Source organism: Bubalus kerabau, chromosome 10 (genome assembly GCF_029407905.1).
Source record: "Bubalus kerabau isolate K-KA32 ecotype Philippines breed swamp buffalo chromosome 10, PCC_UOA_SB_1v2, whole genome shotgun sequence".
Taxonomy (NCBI): domain Eukaryota; kingdom Metazoa; phylum Chordata; class Mammalia; order Artiodactyla; family Bovidae; genus Bubalus; species Bubalus kerabau.
Window position 1 is genome coordinate 77559539 of NC_073633.1, and position 19647 is coordinate 77579185.

The window sequence follows — 19647 nt, forward strand, 5'->3', positions numbered from 1 at the left end:
TCATAGCTTTTTAACACTGAATGATCTTCCATTGTCCTGATATACCACAGTTTACTTATCCATTCACCTACTCCTTAAAGGACATCTTGGTTGCTTCCAAGTTTTGGCAATTACAAATAATCCAAGAACAGGTTTTTGTGTGGACAGAATTTGTACTTTCTTGGGTAACTACCAAGAAACACTACTGCTGGATCATATGGTAAGCGTTTGCTTAGCTTTATAAGAAACTGCTAAACTAGCTTCCTAAATGGCTATCCGAGTTGGCATTCCCACCGCAATGAAAGAGCGCTCCTGTTGCTTCACATCTTGGTCAGTTGTCAATATTCTGGATTTTGGCAATTTTGATAGGTGTACAGTGATATCATATTGTTTTAACTTGCATTGCTCTGATGACATACATTGTGGAGCATTTTTTTATATGCTATTTGCCAGCTGTACATCTTCTTGGTTAGGTGTCTGTTCAGATATTTTCAACTGAGTGGTTTGTTCTCTTTTTGTGCAGTTTTAAGAGTTCTTTGTATGTTTTGGATAATAGTATATCTTTCACAAATATTTTCTTGCAGTTTGTGGCTTGTCTTATTCTCTTGACAGTGTCTTTTGCAAAGCAGGAAGTTTTTACTTTAATGAAGTTCAGCATATCAATTATTTCTTTCATGGATTTCTTTCATGTCTTCAGTATTGCATCTAAAAAGTCATCATCAAGAAATGGAGAAGATGGCAGAACAGGAAAGCCCTGAATACACTTTCTCCCACAAGCACAGGAAAATTGCAATTACTTACACAGAAATTATCGATAAAACAACCTGAAGACTAGGAGAAAAGATTTCCCACAACTAAAGATAAAAGAAGGAACCACATGATAAATGAAACTAAGTTAGATCTTTGAAAAGATAAACAAAATTGATAAAACTTTATCCAGATTCATCAAATAAAGAGAGAGAGCCCAAATAAAATCAGAAAAGAAAGAGAGGTTACAAACAACACCACAGAAATTCAAAGAATCATAGGAGATTACTACATATAATTAAAAGCCAAGAAAATAGACAACCAAGATGAAATGGTTAAGTTCCTAGAAATGTACAATTTTCTAAGACTAAGTCAGGAAAAAATAGAAAATATGAACAGACAAATTACCAGCAATGAAACTGAATCAATAACCAAAAATTCCCACCAAAGATCCAGGACCAGACAGCTTCAAATGTAAATTTTACCAAACAGTAAAAGAATAGTTACCTCCTGTCCTTCTCATGCAATTTAAAAAAACTGAAGAGGAAGGAACTTATTCTATAAGGCCAGCATCAAACTGACACCAAAATCAGACAGAGACACCACAAAAAGAGAAAACTGCAGGCAAACATTACTTATGAACATTGATACAAAATTACTCACAAAATATTAGCAAATTAAATTAAATAATACATTAAAAGATTATATACCATGATGAAGCAGGATTTATCCCCAAAATCATATAATCATCTCAGTAGATACAGAAAAAAATTTTAATCAGAATTCAACATCCATTTACAATTTTTAAAAACTCTCAAGAAAATGGGTATACAGGGAATCATACCTCAACATTAAAGCCATACATGACAAGCTTACAGCCAACATCATCAGTTCGGTTCAGTCAGTTCAGTCGCTCAGTCGTGTCCAACTCTTTGAGACCCCATGAATCGCAGCACACCAGGCCTCCCTGTCCATCACCAACTCCTGGAGTTCACCCAAACTCATGTCCATCGAGTCAGTGATGCCATCCAGCCATCTCATCCTCTGTCGTCCCCTTCTCCTCCTGCCCCCAATCCCTCCCAGCATCAGAGTTTTTTCCAATGAGTCAACTCTTCACATGAGGGTGGCCAAAGTATTGGAGTTTCAGCTTTAGCATCATTCCTTCCAAAGAAATCCCAGGGCTGATCTCCTTCAGAATGGACTGGTTGGATCTCCTTGTAGTCCAAGGGACTCTCAAGAGTCTTCTCCAACACCACAGTTCAAAAGCATCAATTCTTTGGTGCTCAGCTTTCTTCACAGTCCCAACTTTCACATCCATACATGCATGATCACTGGAAAAACCATAGCCTTGACTAGATGGACCTTTGTTGGCAAAGTAATGTCTCTGTTTTTGAATATGCTATCTAGGTTGGTCATAACATTCCTTCCAAGGAGTAAGCGTCTTTTAATTGCATGCTGCAGTCACCATCTGCAGTGATTTTGGAGCCCCCCAAAATAAAGTCTGACACTGTTTCCCCACCTATTTCCCATGAAGTAATGGGACCAGGTGCCATGATCTTCGTTTTCTGAATGTTGAGCTTTAAGCCAACTTTTTCACTCTCCTCTTTCATTTTCATCAAGAGGCTTTTTAGTTCCTCTTCACTTTCTGCCATAAGGGTGGTGTCATCTGCATATCTGAGGTTATTGATATTTCTCCTGGCAATCTTGATTCCAGCTTCTGCTTCTTCCAGCCCAGCATTTCTCATGATGTACTCTGCATGTAAGTTAAATAAGCATGGTGACAATATACAGCCTTGATGTACTCCTTGTCCTATTTGGAACCAGTCTGTTGTTCCATGTCCAGTTCTAGCTGTTGCTTCCTGACCTGCATACAGGTTTCTCAAGAGGCAGGTCAGGTGGTCTAGTATTCCCATCTCTTGAAGAATTTTCCACAGTTTATTGTGATCCACACAGTCAAAGGCTTTGGCATAGTCAATAAAGCAGAAATAGATGTTTTTCTGGAACTCTCTTACTTTTTCTATGATCCAGCTGATATTGGCCAACATCATACTCAATGGTAAAAAGCTGAAAGCATTTCCTCTAAGATCAGAAACAAAACAAAATGTCCCCTTTCACCACTTTTATTCAACATAGCATTGGAAGTTCTAGCCACAGAATTAGACAAGAAAAATAGTGATGAAAATTGGAAAAGAAGAAGTAAAGCTGTTACTATGTGTGATGACATGATACCGTACATAGAATATCCTAAATACACCACCAAAAAACTCAAAGAACTCATCAATGAAGTCAGTAAAGTTGAAGGATACAAAATTAATATATAGAAATCTGTTGCTCAATATCACCAAAATCATTTCTATACACTAACAACAAACTATCAGAAAGAGAAATTAAGAAAATAATTCTATTTGGAAGAATAGAATTGGAAGAAACATGGATTGGAAGAAACCATACTGTAATGACCATACTTTCCAAGGCAATCCACAAAATCAGTGCAATATCTATAAAAATTCCACTGGCATTTTTCACAGAACTAGAATAAATAATTTCAAAATTTGCATGGAAACACAAAAAACCCCAAATAGCCAAAATAATCTTGAGAAAGAACAAAGCTATAGGTATCATGTTCCCTGTTTCAAACTATACTACAGAGTTGCAGTAATAAAGACAATTCAATACTGGCACAAAAACAGTCACATAAATAAATGGAACTTAATAGAGAGGCCAGGAATAAACACATACTGGTCAAATTAATCTACAACAAAGGAGGCAAGAAGACACAATAGGAGAAAATATATTCAATACCATTCAATAAATGGTATTGGGAAGACAGGACAGCTACATGTAAAAGAATCAGCTTATACATTACATCATACACAAAAATAAACTCATAATGAATTAAAAACTTAAATATGAGACCTGAAACCATAAAACTTCCAGAAAAAAAACATAGGCAGAACTCTTTTTGATACCAGACTAGCAATACTTAGGATCTCTCAGGCAAGATAAACAAAAGCAATAATAAACAAATGGAACTACTAAAGAACTTTGCACAATGAAGAAAACCATAAACAAAGCAAAAAAGGCAACCTATAAAATTGATATTTGCAATGATACATCAGTAAGCTTCCACAAGCTTCTTATCCTTATCCATCAGAGGATAGACAGAATGAAAATCACAATCACAGAAAACTAACCAAGATCACATGGATCACAGCCTTGTCTAACTCAATGAAACTATGAGCCATGCCATGTAGAGCCACTGAAGACCGACGGGTCATGGTGGCGAGTTCTGACAAAACGTGGTCCACTGGAGAGGGGAAAGGCAAACCACTTCAGTATTCTTGCCTTGAGAACACCATGAACACTATAAAAAGGCAAAAAGATATGACACTGAAAGTGAACTCCCCAGGTTGGTAGGTGCCCAATACACTACTGGAGAAGAATGGGGATATAGCTCCAGAAAGAAGAGGCTAAGCCAAAGCAAAAGTTGTGCATGTGACTGGTGATGGAAATAAAGTTCAAAGCTGTAAAGAACAACATTGCAAAGGAACCTGGAATGTTAGGGCCATGAATCAAGGTAAATTGGAAATAGTCAAACAGGTGATGGCAAGAGTGAACATCGACATTTTAGGAATCAGTGAATTAAAATGGACAGGAATGGGCAAATTTAATTCAGATGACCATTACATCTACTACTGTGGGCAAGAATCCATTAAAAGAAATGGAGTAGCCCTCATGGTCAACAAAAGAGTCCAAAGCACTGTACTTGGGTGCAGTCTCAAAAATGACAGAATTATTTCTGTTCATTTCCAAGGCAAACCATTCAGTATCACAGTAATCCAAGTCTATGCCCCAACCACTAACGCCGAAGAACTGAAGTTGAACAATTCTATGATGACTTACAAGACCTTCTAGAACTAACACCTAAAAAAGATGTCCTTTTCATTATACAGGACTGGAATGCAAAAGTAGGAAGTCAAGAGATACCTGCAGTAACAGGCAAGTTTGGCCTTGGAGTACAAAATGAAGCAGAGCAAAGGCTAACAGTTTTGCCAAGAGAACACACTGGTCATAGCAAACACCCTCTTCGAACAACATAAGAGACAACTCCATACATGAACATCACCAGATGGTCAATACCAAAATCAGATTGATTATATTCTTTGTGGCTGAAGATGGAGCAGCTCTATACAGTTAGCAAAAACAAGACTGGGAGCTGACTGTGGCTCAGATCATGAACTTATTGCCAATTCAGACTTAAATTGAAGAAAGTAGGGAAAATCACTAGACCATTTAAGTATGATCTAAGTTGAATCCCTTACGATTATACAGTGAATGTGACAAATAGATTCAAGGGATTAGATCTGATAGATAGACTGCCTGAAAAACTATGGACAGAGGTTCATAATATTGTACAGGAGGCCATGATCAAAATTATCCCCAAGAAAAAGAAATGCAAAAAGGCAAAATAGTTGTCTGAGGAGGCTTTACAAATAGCTGAGAAAAGAAGAGACGTGAAAGGCAAATGAGAAAGGAAAAGATATATCCATCTGAATGCAGAGTTCCAAAGAATAGCAAGGAGAGATAAAGTTTTCCTAAGTGATCAATGCAAAGAAATAGAGGAAAACGATAGAATGGGAAAGACCAGAGATCTCTTCAAGAAAATTATACCAAGGAAACACTTCATGCAAAGATGGGCACAATAAAGGACAGAAATGGTATGGACCTAACAGAAGCAGAAAATATTAAGAAGAGGTGGCAAGAATACACAGAAGAACTATTCAAAAAAGATCTTCATGACCCCGATAACCATGATGGTGTGATCACTCACCTAGAGCCAGACATCCTGGAGTATGAAGTCAAATAGGCCTTAGGAAGCATCACTACAAAGGAAGTTAATGGAGGTGATGGAATTCCAGCTGAGTTATCCCAAGTCCTAAAAGATAATGCTGTGAATGTGCTGCACTTAATATGCCAGCAAATTGGGAAAACCCAGCAGTGATCACAAGACTGGACAAGATGTTTTCATTCCAATCCCAAAGTAAGGCAATGACAAAGAATGTTCAAACTATCGTACAATTGCACCATTTGGATGCTAAGAGAGTAACGCTCAAAATTCTCCAAGCTACACTTCAACAGTATGTGAACCGAGAACTTCCAGATGTTCAAGTTAGATTTAGAAAAGACAGAGGAGCCAGAGATCAAATTGCCAACATTCATTGGAAAATGGAAAAAACAAGAGAATTCCAGAAAAACATCTATTTCTGCTTCATTGACTACGCTAAAGCCCTTGACTGTGTGGTTCACAACAAACTGGGGAAAATTCTTCAAGAAATGGGAATATCACAATAACCCTGTGTATGAGACAGCAAAAGAGACACTGATGTATAGAACAGTCTTATGGACTCTGTTGGAGAGGGAGAGGGTGGGAAGATTTGGGAGAATGGCATTGAAACATGTATAATAACATGTATGAAACGAGTTGCCAGTCCAGGTTCGATGCACGATACTGGATGCTTGGGGCTAGTGCACTGGGACGACCCAGAAGGATGGTATGGGGAGGGAGGAGGGAGGAGGGTTCAGGATAGGGAACACATGTATACCTGTGGAGGATTCATTTTGATATTTGGCAAAACTAATACAATTTTGTAAAGTTTAAAAATAAAATAAAATTTAAAATAAAATTTAAAAAATTAAAAAAAAAGAAATGGGAATACCAAACCACTGTACCCGCCTCTTGAGAAATTTGTATGCAGGTCAAGAAGCAACATTTAAAACTGGCCATGGAACAACAGACTGGTTCCAAATTGGGAAAGGAAAACATCAAGGCTGTATACTGTCACTCTGCTTATTTAACTTTTAAGCAGATTACATCATGTGAAATGCCAGGCTGGATGAAGCACAAGCTGGAATCAAGATTGCCAGGAGAAATATCAATAAGATATGCAGATGACACCACCCTTATGGCAGAAAACAAAGAGGAACTACAGAACCTCTTGATGAACGTGAAAGAGGAGAGTGAAAAAGTTGGCTTAAAATGCAACATTCATAAAACTAAGACCATGGCATCTGGTCCCATCACTTCATGGCAAATAGATGGAGAAACAATGGAAACAGTGACAGATTTTATTTTCTTGGGCTCCAAAATCACTGTGGACGATTACTGCAGCCATGAAATTAAAAGACACTTGCTCTTTTTAAGAAAAGCTATGACCAACCTGAGTTGAGTTAGTTGCACAGTCTCCTAACTGTGCAATTCCTAACAGTCCAATTCTTTGCAATCCCATGGACTGTAGCTTGTCTGTCCATGGGATTCCCCAGGCAAGAATACTGGAGTGGGTTGCCATTTCCTTTTCCAGGAGATCTTCCTGTTCCAGGAATTGAACCTGGGCCTCCTGCATTACGGGCAGATTCTTTACCTGAGCTACAAGGGAAGCCCAACCTAGACAGCATATTAAAAGGTGGAGACATTACTCTGTGGACAAAGGTCCATCTAGTCAAAGCTATGGCTTTTCCAGTAGTCATGTATGGATGTGAGAGTTGGACCATAAAGAAAGCTGAGTGCTGAAGAATTGATGCTTTTGAACTGTGGTGTTGGAGAAGACTCTTGAGAGTCCCTTGGACTGCAAGGAGATTAAACCAGTCAGTCCTAAAGGAAATCAACACTGAATATTTATTGGAAGGACTGATGCTGAAGCTCCAATACTTTGGCCACCTGATGCAATGAACTGATTCATTGGAAAAGACCCTGATGCTGGGAAAGATTGAAGGCTAGAGGAGAACAGGATGACAGAGGACGAGATGGTTGAATGGCATCACCAACATGATGGATAAGAGTTCGAGCAAGCTCCAGAAGTTGGTAATGGACAGGGAAGCCTGATGTGCTGCAGTCCATGGGGTCACAAAGAGTCAGACACAACTGAGCGATTGAACTGAACTGAACAGAATGATACATCTGACCTGGGGTTAGTATCAAATATATATAAAGAACTCATACATCTCAATATAAAAAAATCCGATTTAAAAATGGACTACTACTACTACTACCACTACTAAGTCGCTTCAGTCATGTCCGACTCTGTGCAACCCCATAGATGGCAGCCCACCAGGCTCCGCCATCCCTGGGATTCTCCAGGCAAGAACACTGGAGTGGGTTGCCATTTCCTTCTCCAATGCATGAAAGTGGAAAGTGAAAGTGAAGTCGCTCAGTCCTGTCCGACTCTTTGCGACCCCGTGGACTGCAGCCTACCAGGCTCCTCTGTCCATGGGATTTTCCAGGCAAGAGTACTGGAGTGGGGTGCCATTGCCTTCTCCATTAAAATGGACAGAGGATCTTTTTTCCCCAAGGAAGATATAAAGATTGTCAAGAGACACATGAAAATATGCTCAATATCATTAAAGTCATCACAGAAATGCAAATCAAAACCACAATAAGCCAATACATTACAAACTTCGCAATGGGTATTATCAGAAAGACAAGAAATAACAAGTGTTAGCAAGGATGTGGAGAGAAAGGAACTCTTGTGTATTGTTGGTGAAACTGCACATTCGTATAGCCTCCATGGAAAACAATAAGGTTACTGAAAAGATTAAAATAGAACTACCATATAATCCAGCAATTCCACCTTTAGGTATACATCCAAAGATAATGAAAACACCCCAGTATTCATTGCAGCACCATTTGTAATAGTTAAGATATGGAAGCAACCTAAGGTACCCCTGATAAACAGATAAGAAAGATGTGGAACACACAATGTTCCCTTGTGTGTGTGTGTGTGTATACATACACAATGGAACATAACTCCAGAGAATTAAATCTCGCCCTTTGCAACAACATGAGTGAACCTAGGGGGCAATATGTTAAGTGAAAGAAGTCAAACATAGAATGACAATACTGTATGATTTCACTTGTATGTGGAATCTAAAAAACAAAACAATATAGAAACAGATATAGATAAAGAAAACAAACTGGTGATTGCCAGAAAGGAGAATGAGTGGGCAAAATGGGTGAGGGGGATCAAAGGGTACAAATTTACAGTTATAAAATAAGTCACAGAGATGAGATATAATATACAACATAGGAATATAGTTAATAATACTGTAAAATAACTTTGTATGATGACTAGTGGTTACTAGACTTATCATGGTGATCAATTCATAATGTACATAGACATCAAAACTATGTTGTATACTTGATATGCATATAATATTGTAGGTCAATTATACTTCAATTTTTTTAATTGAGTTTTAAAAATTAATAAAAGAGAAAAATAAAGATGTTCCCAGACATAAAAGACCTCAGAGGGTTTACTATTCAAGAATCATCTTAGGAAACACTCTTGGAAGACATACTTGAGCATAAAAATAAACGTACCCAGGAATATACTATGAATATGGTAAGGAGAATACATGTCATCAAGTCCTAAAATTTGCTACTATATAAATAAAGAAGCAAAACAAAAACCATATAATATGGGACTAATTACTTCTCAATATCTAGTTTCCTCTTCTTTCTTAGTAATAAAACCCCAGGTAATGTGCTCACCTGAAAGCACACATTTCTCAACTTCATTCTGGCCAAAGAGACAAAAGTCACAATATCATATGAGACTATTAGAGGGAGTATGTGCAGAGATTGAATTTGTTACAACATTGCTTCTGTTTTATGTTTTGGATTTTTATGGCCACGAGGCATGTGAGATCTTCGTTACCAACCAGGGATTGAACTCTCACCCCTTGCACTGGAAGACGAAGTCTTAACAACTGGACTTCCAGGGCAGACCCAGTCATAGTTTTTACTAGCCTTTTCTTAGCAATTAAGAGCAAATATAAAGATGATCTGAACAACACCAGAACACCTTGACCTAACTAATAAGACTACTACATTACACCCAACAACTGCCAAATATACACTTTTTTCAAATACACATAATTTGTTTACAAAGAAACTATATGATGGCTTAGATGGTAAAGAATCCACCTGCAATGCAGGAGACCTGAGTTTGATCCCTGAGTTGGGGAGATCCCCTGGAGGAGGGCACGGCAACTCACACCATTATTCTTGCCTGGAGAATCCCCATGGATAGAGGAGCCTGGCGGGCTACAGTCCATGGGGCTGCAAAGAGTCAGACAGTCTGAGCAACTAAGCACATATACATGGGGCTACAGAAGACTCAGATTTAAAAGAATAGAAATCATACGTTAAATAATCCCAATGCAATCATATTAAGTACCAGTAAAAATAAAATATTTACATAACTTTAAATATTTTGAAATTAAATGCACTTCTTAATAATTCATAGGTCAAAGAAGTTGAAAGATATATTTAACAAATAGTTTGGAAAAATGATTATACTACCCACAGCAATCTACAGATTCGATGCAATCCCTATCAAATTACCAATGGCATTTTTCACATAACCAAATTTTTACAATTTGTATACACTTACTCTTTAATTTCCTCCACACAATTTAATTTATGATTGCATTTTTCTTTTGTTTTTAGACTCCAAGAAATTTTTTATTCTTATTTTTTTAAGGGTTTGAACATTTTATTTTTATTTTTTTATGCATCTGGATTTTAAAAAGTGATTACAGGTTTTTCTATTAAGTGGTAGTTTTATTTTTTTGCTTTGTTTTTAATTTATTTAATTGGAGGCTAATTACTTTACAATATTGTATTGGTTTTGCCATACATCGACATGAATCCACCACAAGTGTACACATGTTCCCCATCCTGAACCCCGCTCCCACCTCCCTCCCCATGCCATCCCTCTGGATAGAAAGTCCTCACTGCCTCCTTTACAAATTCAGATCAATCCTATAAATCCAACAAGCCTTTAATGAAATTGTACTAAACACTAGTCAGTAAAATTATGCAATAAAAAATGTAAAACTAAAAATAGGCAACCTTCTATGAAAGAATTTTATAATCTACATACCTTTAAAATCCTAATTCACGTCCTACCTCTTCAGTGAATTCTTCCCAGGCTTTCCAGTCCATGATGACAGAATTAGAAAAGAAAGGTTTCTCAATCTCTTCCCTTGCAGAGACCAAGTTATAAGCTATAGAATATGATTATTAACTATTTTATTTTAATATGCTATATTGATTCCTACACTTGTCTCCTCAACTAAATTTTAAGTTCCTTGAGTATAAAGACTTAGGAACTTCCCTGGTGGTCCAGTGGTTAAGAATCTGCTTTCCAATGCAGGGGACACAGTTCGATCCCTGGTCAGGGAACTACGATCCCACATACAGCAGGGAGACAGCCTGTGCACCCTGGAGTCCGAGCAGCAGAACTAGAGTGAAGTACAAGAGCTGTAACAAAGATCCCACATGCTCAACTAAGCCAAATAAATAAATATTTTTAAAAATTTAAATACTATATCCCTAGCAATTTTATGTGTCCTCAAAATGTCACACACAGTGTAGATACTTTAAAAACATTTATTTTACCTTTGCATGGTAAATCTAACCATACTTGTTTGCTAGACATTTCTCTATTTAAGAGTAAAAATAAACCATGCCATCAGTGTGTTGCTCAAAGCTAAAACCAGTTTTGAACCTCTAAGTAACAAGGCAGTTACAACATTTTTATCCTTCCTTATATATAGTTAGTGTCCTTATTATGTCAAAACCACCAATTAATTAAATCATACACAATAAAATAGTTGATATAAAAAGAAAAATTCCAGCTTTTTAACTGAAATTGTCATCATTCAACCAGCTGTTGAAGATTTTTAAAACAGTCCAAAGTTTCCTTAAATTCTTTCTACCCTTAGTAATACCATCCTTTTGACTTCTAAAAAGATTGGGAAGGTTTAGTTACTACAATTGTGATATATATAGACATCCTGAAGAAGTGAGATTGATTTTCACCCAAAATTTGGTTTGGATATTGAGACTGGTGACACCACACACTCCAAAAAGGTATGACAAGGCTTATTACTTACAGAATAACATTTTATGGGGAGAACAGACCCGATCTGAAAACCTAGTCTGAAAATGGCAGAGAAAGGAGATACTAGCTTTGGGTTTTTACAGCAGTTAGGGATAGGCCATGACAAAAGTTCCTGTACATGGTTTTGAACATTCCAATGATGCCAAAGGAGGAAACTCCTGGGCTTTCTTACCAGTTTGACCAGATGTGGGGCAGGAGGGGAAGAAAACAGGTGAGGCTCAAAATCTTTCAGCAGTCACAGATCAAATTATGAAGTCAGACTCTTTATTACTTCATAACTCAATACAATTAATTTTAAAAAGCACAGGTACAAAGATATTGAGTAATTATATTTATACAATTTCATAAAAATTTAATTATTAATTTAAGCTGTATAAATGATTGACAAGCAAATACTATTAATACATGTAAAACATAAAGGTGAATTTTTTGTTTGAAAACAGGAATCGAGGTTCTAAATGTTCTTCAAAAAGGTTTAAGCAAAAATAAACATTAACAGTATCACCATTAATGCAACCATTCAACTTTCATAAATTAGCCATTCATATTTAATTTTCTTCTATTAAAGATACCATCTTAAAATAATGAGTAATATTTAAATTTTTGTTGTATTATAAAAAATAACATTGTATTCAATATCAATAGTATAAATTCTTCAAGATCATTATAAAGTATCACTCTCTTTACTGTAGCAGTGAAGCATAGGTTCTCAAAGAATATAGCTTGCAAAATCAAAACCAAAATAAATAATGATAGCTAATGCTGCAAATAAAAATAAATGTAGATGACCCAGGCTTAATTTCCTTCAATATTAAATCAATATAATCAAATAATGTTACTATGGTAACCCATTATTTCTTTAATCAACAAAAGAAAGTGGTCTTCATAGTTTAAGTAACAACATAAATTTATGCCCTAGATAATTACAGAGCAGTAAAATAATTCAATAAATCAGTAACTAGTTCAAAAAAAAGTAAATTGTGTGGTATTTTGTGAGGAAGATGAAAACCCTTTTACAGAAGAAAGTGCTGAGTTTTGATCTTGTTCAAATGAAAACGGAAAACTAAAAGCATCTCTTCCAGCTCCAAATGTATGAGTTGAAGAGTCTGATGGAAAAGAAAAAGTAAAGGCATCTTCTCTTTCTGGTTTCCCAAATAAGTTTCCTGAGGAAGATAAATATTACAATGTCATGCAATTTATGTTACATAACTGCACAACCTACCAAATTACAGTGCACAGCATACAATAAATAGGGTAACATTAAATCAGATATTTAATTGTTTTCCTCTTATGTGCAAAGCTTTGTCTTTTGTACTATGGAAGGTTAAACAGCTTCAAACTTAAACCCTACTTTGATGTAATTTTAATTCAAGTATATAAAGAGTGTTGTGTTAGTCACTCAGTTGTGTCTGACTCTTTGCGACCCCATGGACTGCAGGCCACCAAGTTCCTCTGTCCCTGGGATTCTCCAGGCAAGAATACTGGAGTGGGTTGCCATTTCCTTCTCTAGGGGAATCTTCCCAATCCAAGGATTGAACTTGGGTCTCCTGAATTAAATTCTTTCCCATCTGAGTCACCATGAAAGCTAGTGTATAAGGTAGAAAAAGGAATAAAAAATCTCAGATGGAGAGAATAGCACGGAGGAACAGAAACAGATGTGCATAAGAAATATAAGGGAAACAGAAATCAATTCAACTTATCAGAAGCATTGAGAAATAACAGAGAGTTATTAAAGTGGAATTAACAAAGATGAGCTTGAAAATGAATGAATATCCAACTACAGAATCTGTACTTTATTTGGTAGATAAGATGAAACATTAAAAGTTTTCAAGCAAAGATATGAAACAATTTGAACTGCTTTATAAGAATTTCTCAAGAGATAATAAGAAAGACTGGAATAGGAAAATGTTTAGAAATGGGGCTAAACAGGAAAGAGATGATAAATGCTTGGCATTACCTAAAATCATAAAAAAAGAATGGAGGAAGATCCAGTGATCTGAAACATACTATATAAGTCAGGTTTATTCAACTATTATTTATTGAGTAACTACAATATACTTTTCATGGCATTGTTTAAGGAAATTGACAGAACAATGAAAAGAGTTTTATAGTTTTAAAAGGAACTTTTGAAATCAACTTCATAAAGAATTATTTAGTTAATGATTCCAAGAACTGCCATTAAAGAAAAATATTGTTTTTAATTCATTATATTAAGACTATAATTGTAAAATAAAATTTCAATATCTTAATTATAATTTTAATTACTATTTAACAATTTAAAATGTATAGCAATCCAAAGACTCATTTGAAATAAGTCTTTTAAAGGATCTATATTTTTTCCACAGAGAACCAATTCAATTAATACATTAAGCAAAACAATTCACTTTGTGCCATTTTGAAATTTCATATATTTTCAAATATCTCGGTTACTTTACCCTAAGTAAAGCTGATCTAACCAGCAATAGGTTGGGTGGGTGGATGGATGAACAGAGGGATGGACAGATGGATAGACTGATCTTGAGTTCTTCCTCTTTCCCTTTCTTCATTTTTCCACTGACTTTAGTATACATATGTAAGACTTAAACAAAAGAAAATAGATATAACATAGCTAAAGATCCAGGAAGAACTAAAAATCTTAAATCTCCCTTTGAAAAAAATGAGTCTGACATTATTTTAATTTCAGAAGAAAAGAAGTTCATATGAAGTATTCATAAAACTATGATCACTATAAATAAAATAATGGATTACTATTCAAGATTACTGTGTAGTCCAGGTGCTGGGGAGAATTCAAAGGTGAATAAAACAGAGTCCTGTCCTCAAAGAACCTATGATTAGAAAAGATTTTGTATATATTCATAAGTAATTACAGCATAATAATAGTACAGGTACGAAAATGTATTTAAAAAAGAGAATCAGAAAAGTAAAGGGGAGAGCTTTTTCAAAATAGAAAATAACTTTTATTTCTATATAACAACTAAAAATTCAGAAAATGTCTTAAATATTTATAATTTGTAATAGGATGCACAGCAGTCTCATATCTAGAAATAATCTAATTAAATATGGCTACTTTGCTTTTCTCTGAAGAAGGAAATGGCAACCCACTCCAGTATTCTTGCCTGAGAAATCTCATGGGCAGAGGCACCTGGCGGGCAACAGTCCATGGGTTGCAAAAAAGTTGGACATGACTTGGCAACTAACAACAAAACTCTGCTTTTACCATGTTTTAAAAATGACTAATGGAAAGTCAATTCCAACTGCTGCCCGTCTTGTCGATCTGGGAAGTTTTCATAAACTAAGTAACTCAGTCTTCAGATTATATCTTCTTTACTTACTGTTAGACAACCAGGGGAGAAAGCAATGGCATCCCACTCCAGTACTCTTGCCTGGAAAATCCCATGGATGGAGGAGCCTGATAGGCTGCAGTCCATGGGGTCGCTAAGAGTCGGAGAGGACTGAGCGACTTCACTTTCACTTTTCACTTTCATGCATTTGAGAAGGAAATGGCAACCCACTCCAGTGTTCTTGCCTGGAGAATCCCAGGGACAGGGGAGCCTGGTGGGCTGCCATCTATGGGGTCGCACAGAGTCGGACACGACTGAAGCGACTTAGCAGCAGCAGCAGCAGCAGCAGCCAACCAGGGCCCCAAGTTTTATAGTTTAGAGAATATTCTTCATCTAGTTCCTTTCAGGGAGACACTTTTTTTGGAATGGAATGTCAAAAGGGAAAATAAAAGGTTTTATGGAAGAGCCTTGGTCTTGAAAAGATGGTTAGAAAGAGATGGAAGATGAGGATTTCAGGAAGAAAAAGTAGGTAAGAAAGTGTGGGCAGATTAGGGATGCAGTGAGTTCTTCAGTATAGCCAAAGCATAAATTATTTTAATAGGAGAAAAGGCTTAGGTTAGAAAACTGGGAGCATAATTTTCTACTCTAGGGGATACATTAAAGGTATTTAACCAGGGCAATGAGATGGTCAATACTGTGCATAAGGAAGAGTAACTGGGGTATGATCTATAAGTAACTTAAAAGGATAAAAAGACCAATTACAATGTTACTGAAATAGCCCAAGTGAATGATAATAAGAGTCCTAAATTTAATTATTTCCATATAATGAAAATAGAAAAGTATTTCAAAGAGAGAACTGACACAACTTGATGACTTGTTGAATGTAGTCACAGGCACAGAAAAAAGTTACAATTATGACTGATGTTCTGAGTCTTAGCAACCAGAAAATGGAGATACCATCAGGTACATCAGAAAGAGAACCAGTTTGATTTCAGATATGCTGAGTTTTAAATGTCAACAGACGTTTTAGATATAAAGAGATATCGATTATATTACAAATAAAGTCCTATCAGATAACTTCACTTGTGAATTTTACCAAATACTTAAAGAAGTATTTATCAATCTTTATCAAGCTCTTCAAAAAAAAAATCAGAGAAGATGGAACATTTCAAACACATTTTACGAAGCTAGCTTACCTTCATACCGAAGCCAGAAAAGGATACTACCATAAAAAAAAAACTTCAGACTAATACCTCTGATGAATACAGATGCAAAAATTCTCACCAAAATACTTGCAAATCAAATTAACCAAATACTTGCAAAACAAAGGATCACTCATCATGCTCAAGTGGGATTTATACCTAGGATGCAAGGATGGTTTGATGTATGCAAATCAATCATTGTGATATATCACATTAATAGAATGAAAGGAAAAATTAAATGATCATCTCAGTAGTTGCACAGATAACATTTGACAAATTCAACCTATTCATGATAAAATTCTTAAAACATTAGGTATAGAAGAAATGCACCTTAACATAATAAACATAATAAAGGACATTATACAATAAATCCACTGCTAACATCATACACAATAATAAAAGATTGAAAGCTTTTCCTCTACAATCAGGAACAAGACAAGGGTGTTTACTCTCAACACTCCCATTCAACATGTATTAAGAGTCCTTGTCAGAGCATTCAGGCAAGAAAAAGAAATAAAGGCCTCGAAACTGGAAATGAAGAGACAAAACTGTCTCAATGGAACAGAACTGAGAGCCCAGAAATAAACCTAAGCATATAAAACTAATATTTGATAAAGAAGCCAGGAATACTCAATGGAGAAAAGATAGCCTCTTCAATAAGCAGTGCTGGGAAAATAGGATATTCATATGAAAAAGAATTAAAGTAGACCTCTTATACTACTCACAAATATTAACTCAAAACATAGTAAAGACTTAAAATTTAAAACTGGATTCTATGAAACTCCTAGAAGAAAACATGAAAAAAGATCCCTGACTTGAGTCTTGGCAATAATATTTTGGATATAACACCTAAAAGCACAAGCAAAAGAAAAAACTTCTGCACAACAAAAGAAACAATCAACAATGTCAAGAGACAACTTACAAAATTGTAAAATATATTTGTAAACTACATAGCCAATAAAGGGTTAACATCCAAAATATATAAAGAACTCATACAACTCAACAGCAAACAAACAAGTAATTCAATTAAAAATGGACAAACAGTCTGAATGGGTATTTTTCCTAAGAAGATATACAAATGGCCAGCAAGAACATGAAAAGATGTTCAATGTCACTAGTCACTAGGAAAATGCAAGTTAAAAATGCAATGAAATATCATCTCATACCTGTTAGAATGGCCAAGAAATAACAAATGTTGGTGAGGATGTACAGAAAAGGGAACCCTTGTGCACTGTTGTTGGGTTTATATACTGCTAAAGCTACTATGGAAAACAGTACAGAAGTTCCTAAAAAAAAATTAAAAATAGAACTACTATATGATCCAGCAATTCTACTTCTGGGAATATATCCAAAAGAAATAAGCACTAACTTGGAAAAATTTCTGCACCTCCATGTTCATAGCAGCATTATTTACAATAGCTAGGACATGGAAATAACCTAAGTGTACACTGATGAATGAATGGATAAAGAAGTCGTCAGATATCTAAAAATGCATATAGACATATCAGCCATAAAAAAGGAAATATTCAGCCATAAAAAAGGAAAAAATCCTGTTATTTACAACAACATGGATGGACCTTGAGGGCATTTTGCTAAGTGAAATAAGTCAGACACTATATAATTTCATTTATAAGTGGAATCTAAAAAATCGGAAAAGAAAGAAAACCAGACTCACAGAAAAAGAGATCAGATTACCAGAGGTGATGATGTCAAAAAGTACAAACTTCCAGTTATAAGATAAATAAGTACTAGGGATAGAATGACGTGATGCCATAGTTAACATTATCGTGCTATATATATGAAAATTCTTTTTTTTTTTTTTTTTTTAATTTTATTTTATTTTTAAACTTTACATAACTGTATTAGATTTGCCAAATATCAAAATTAATCCGCCACAGGTTCTTAAGGGATTAAATCCTAAAAGTTCTCATGATGAAGAAAAAAATTTTATTTTTATTGTATCTAATTTGATGATGGATGCTAACTAAACTTACTGTGGGATACCATTTCATAATATACGTACATCAAATCATTATGTCACACATCTTAAATTTTTATTTAAGTGGTATATGACAATTTTATCTCAATAAAACTTAGGGAGAGGCTAAAAAAGTAAGGTATGGGAGTTAAAGAGAATTGGAAGAAGTCAGGAGGGAAGATATGAATTTGGTCATCACCTGTATTAAAATATTTGAAAATGCTAAAGTGAATGAGTGTCAAATGAATGAAAAAGTCAAAGAGGAGAATGTAAATAGATTTAATATTTTAGATAGTAGGCATTTAAAGCATGTCTACAATTGGTAGATTCATTCTGGTATTGTGGTATTTAATAACTATTTATGACAATTCCAAAACATACGTCTCACCTCACTGAATTTCAGATTCAAATATAAAATTTCCCATTTACTTTCACTTAATATCTACTATAGACTTTTCAATGATAACACTTCTAAAATTAAACTCCTGTCAATCTCAAGGGCTTCCCTAGTGGCTCAGACAGTAAAGAGTCTGCCTGCAACGCCGGAGACCTGGGTTTGATCCCTCCGTTGGGAAGATCCCCTGGAGAAGAAAACGGCAACCCACTCCAGTATTCTTACCTGGAGAATTCCATGAATGGAGGAGCCTGGGGGGCTATAGTCCACAGGGTCACAAAGAGTTGGACATGACTGAGCACCTAACACTGTATAAGACAGTGGCAATCTCAAATTAACTTTTATAGCCTTCCATATTTCAATAGATGTTAATTCTATTCTTATAATTATTCATATCAAAATCTTGGCATCATCCATCTTCCTCTTAATTTTTACATCCAGTCCATAAGTAAATCCTTAACAACTCTTATCTTCAGAAAACTATATAACTAAAATCACTATAACTATATAACTAAACTAAAACTAAACTAAAAACTAAATAACTATAAAATTTTAATAACTAAAATCTGTCCTCTTCTCATCACTTCCACTGACTTCAATCTTACCATTATCAGCTTTCACCTGTATTATTTCAATAGCTTCCTAATAAATCTCCCTGATTTCCCCCAAGCTTCCATAAGGTCTGTTTCTCCATAAAGCAGCCAAGTAATTATTTAAGACCTAATTAAACTTAAAAGCTTTTGCACAGTGAAGGAAACTATAAGCAAGGTGAGAGACAGCCTTCAGAATGAGAGAAAATAATAGCAAACAAAGCAACTGACAAAGAATTAATCTCAAAAATATACAAGCAACTCTTGCAACTCAATTCCAGAAAAAGAAGCGACCCAATCAAAAAATGGGCCAAAGAACTAAACCGACATTTCTCCAAAGAAGACATACAGATGGCTAACAAACACATGAAAAGATGCTTAACGTCACTCATTATCAGAGAAATGCAAATCAAAGCCACAATGAGGTAACATCTCACGCAGGTCAGAATGGTTGCTGTCAAAATGTCTACAAACAATAAATGCTGGAGAGAGTATGGAGAAAAAGGAACCCT

General features: G+C 35.5%; 1 protein-coding gene across 8 annotated transcripts in view; it reads right to left on the bottom strand.

Moving 5' to 3' along the window:
* Positions 1–11958: 11958 nt before the first annotated feature.
* The window catches only part of C10H14orf39 (chromosome 10 C14orf39 homolog), a 51633-nt gene continuing 43944 nt past the window's right edge, over positions 11959–19647 (bottom strand). For 7 of the 8 annotated variants that reach the window (XM_055536414.1, XM_055536413.1, XM_055536415.1 and 4 more), the window contains one exon: positions 11959–12853. In XM_055536414.1, the coding sequence (XP_055392389.1) occupies positions 12654–12853 (200 nt within the window). In that variant the 3' untranslated portion in view covers positions 11959–12653. The remainder of the gene's footprint in view (positions 12854–19647) is intronic. The other variant, XM_055536420.1, reaches the window with a different exon arrangement.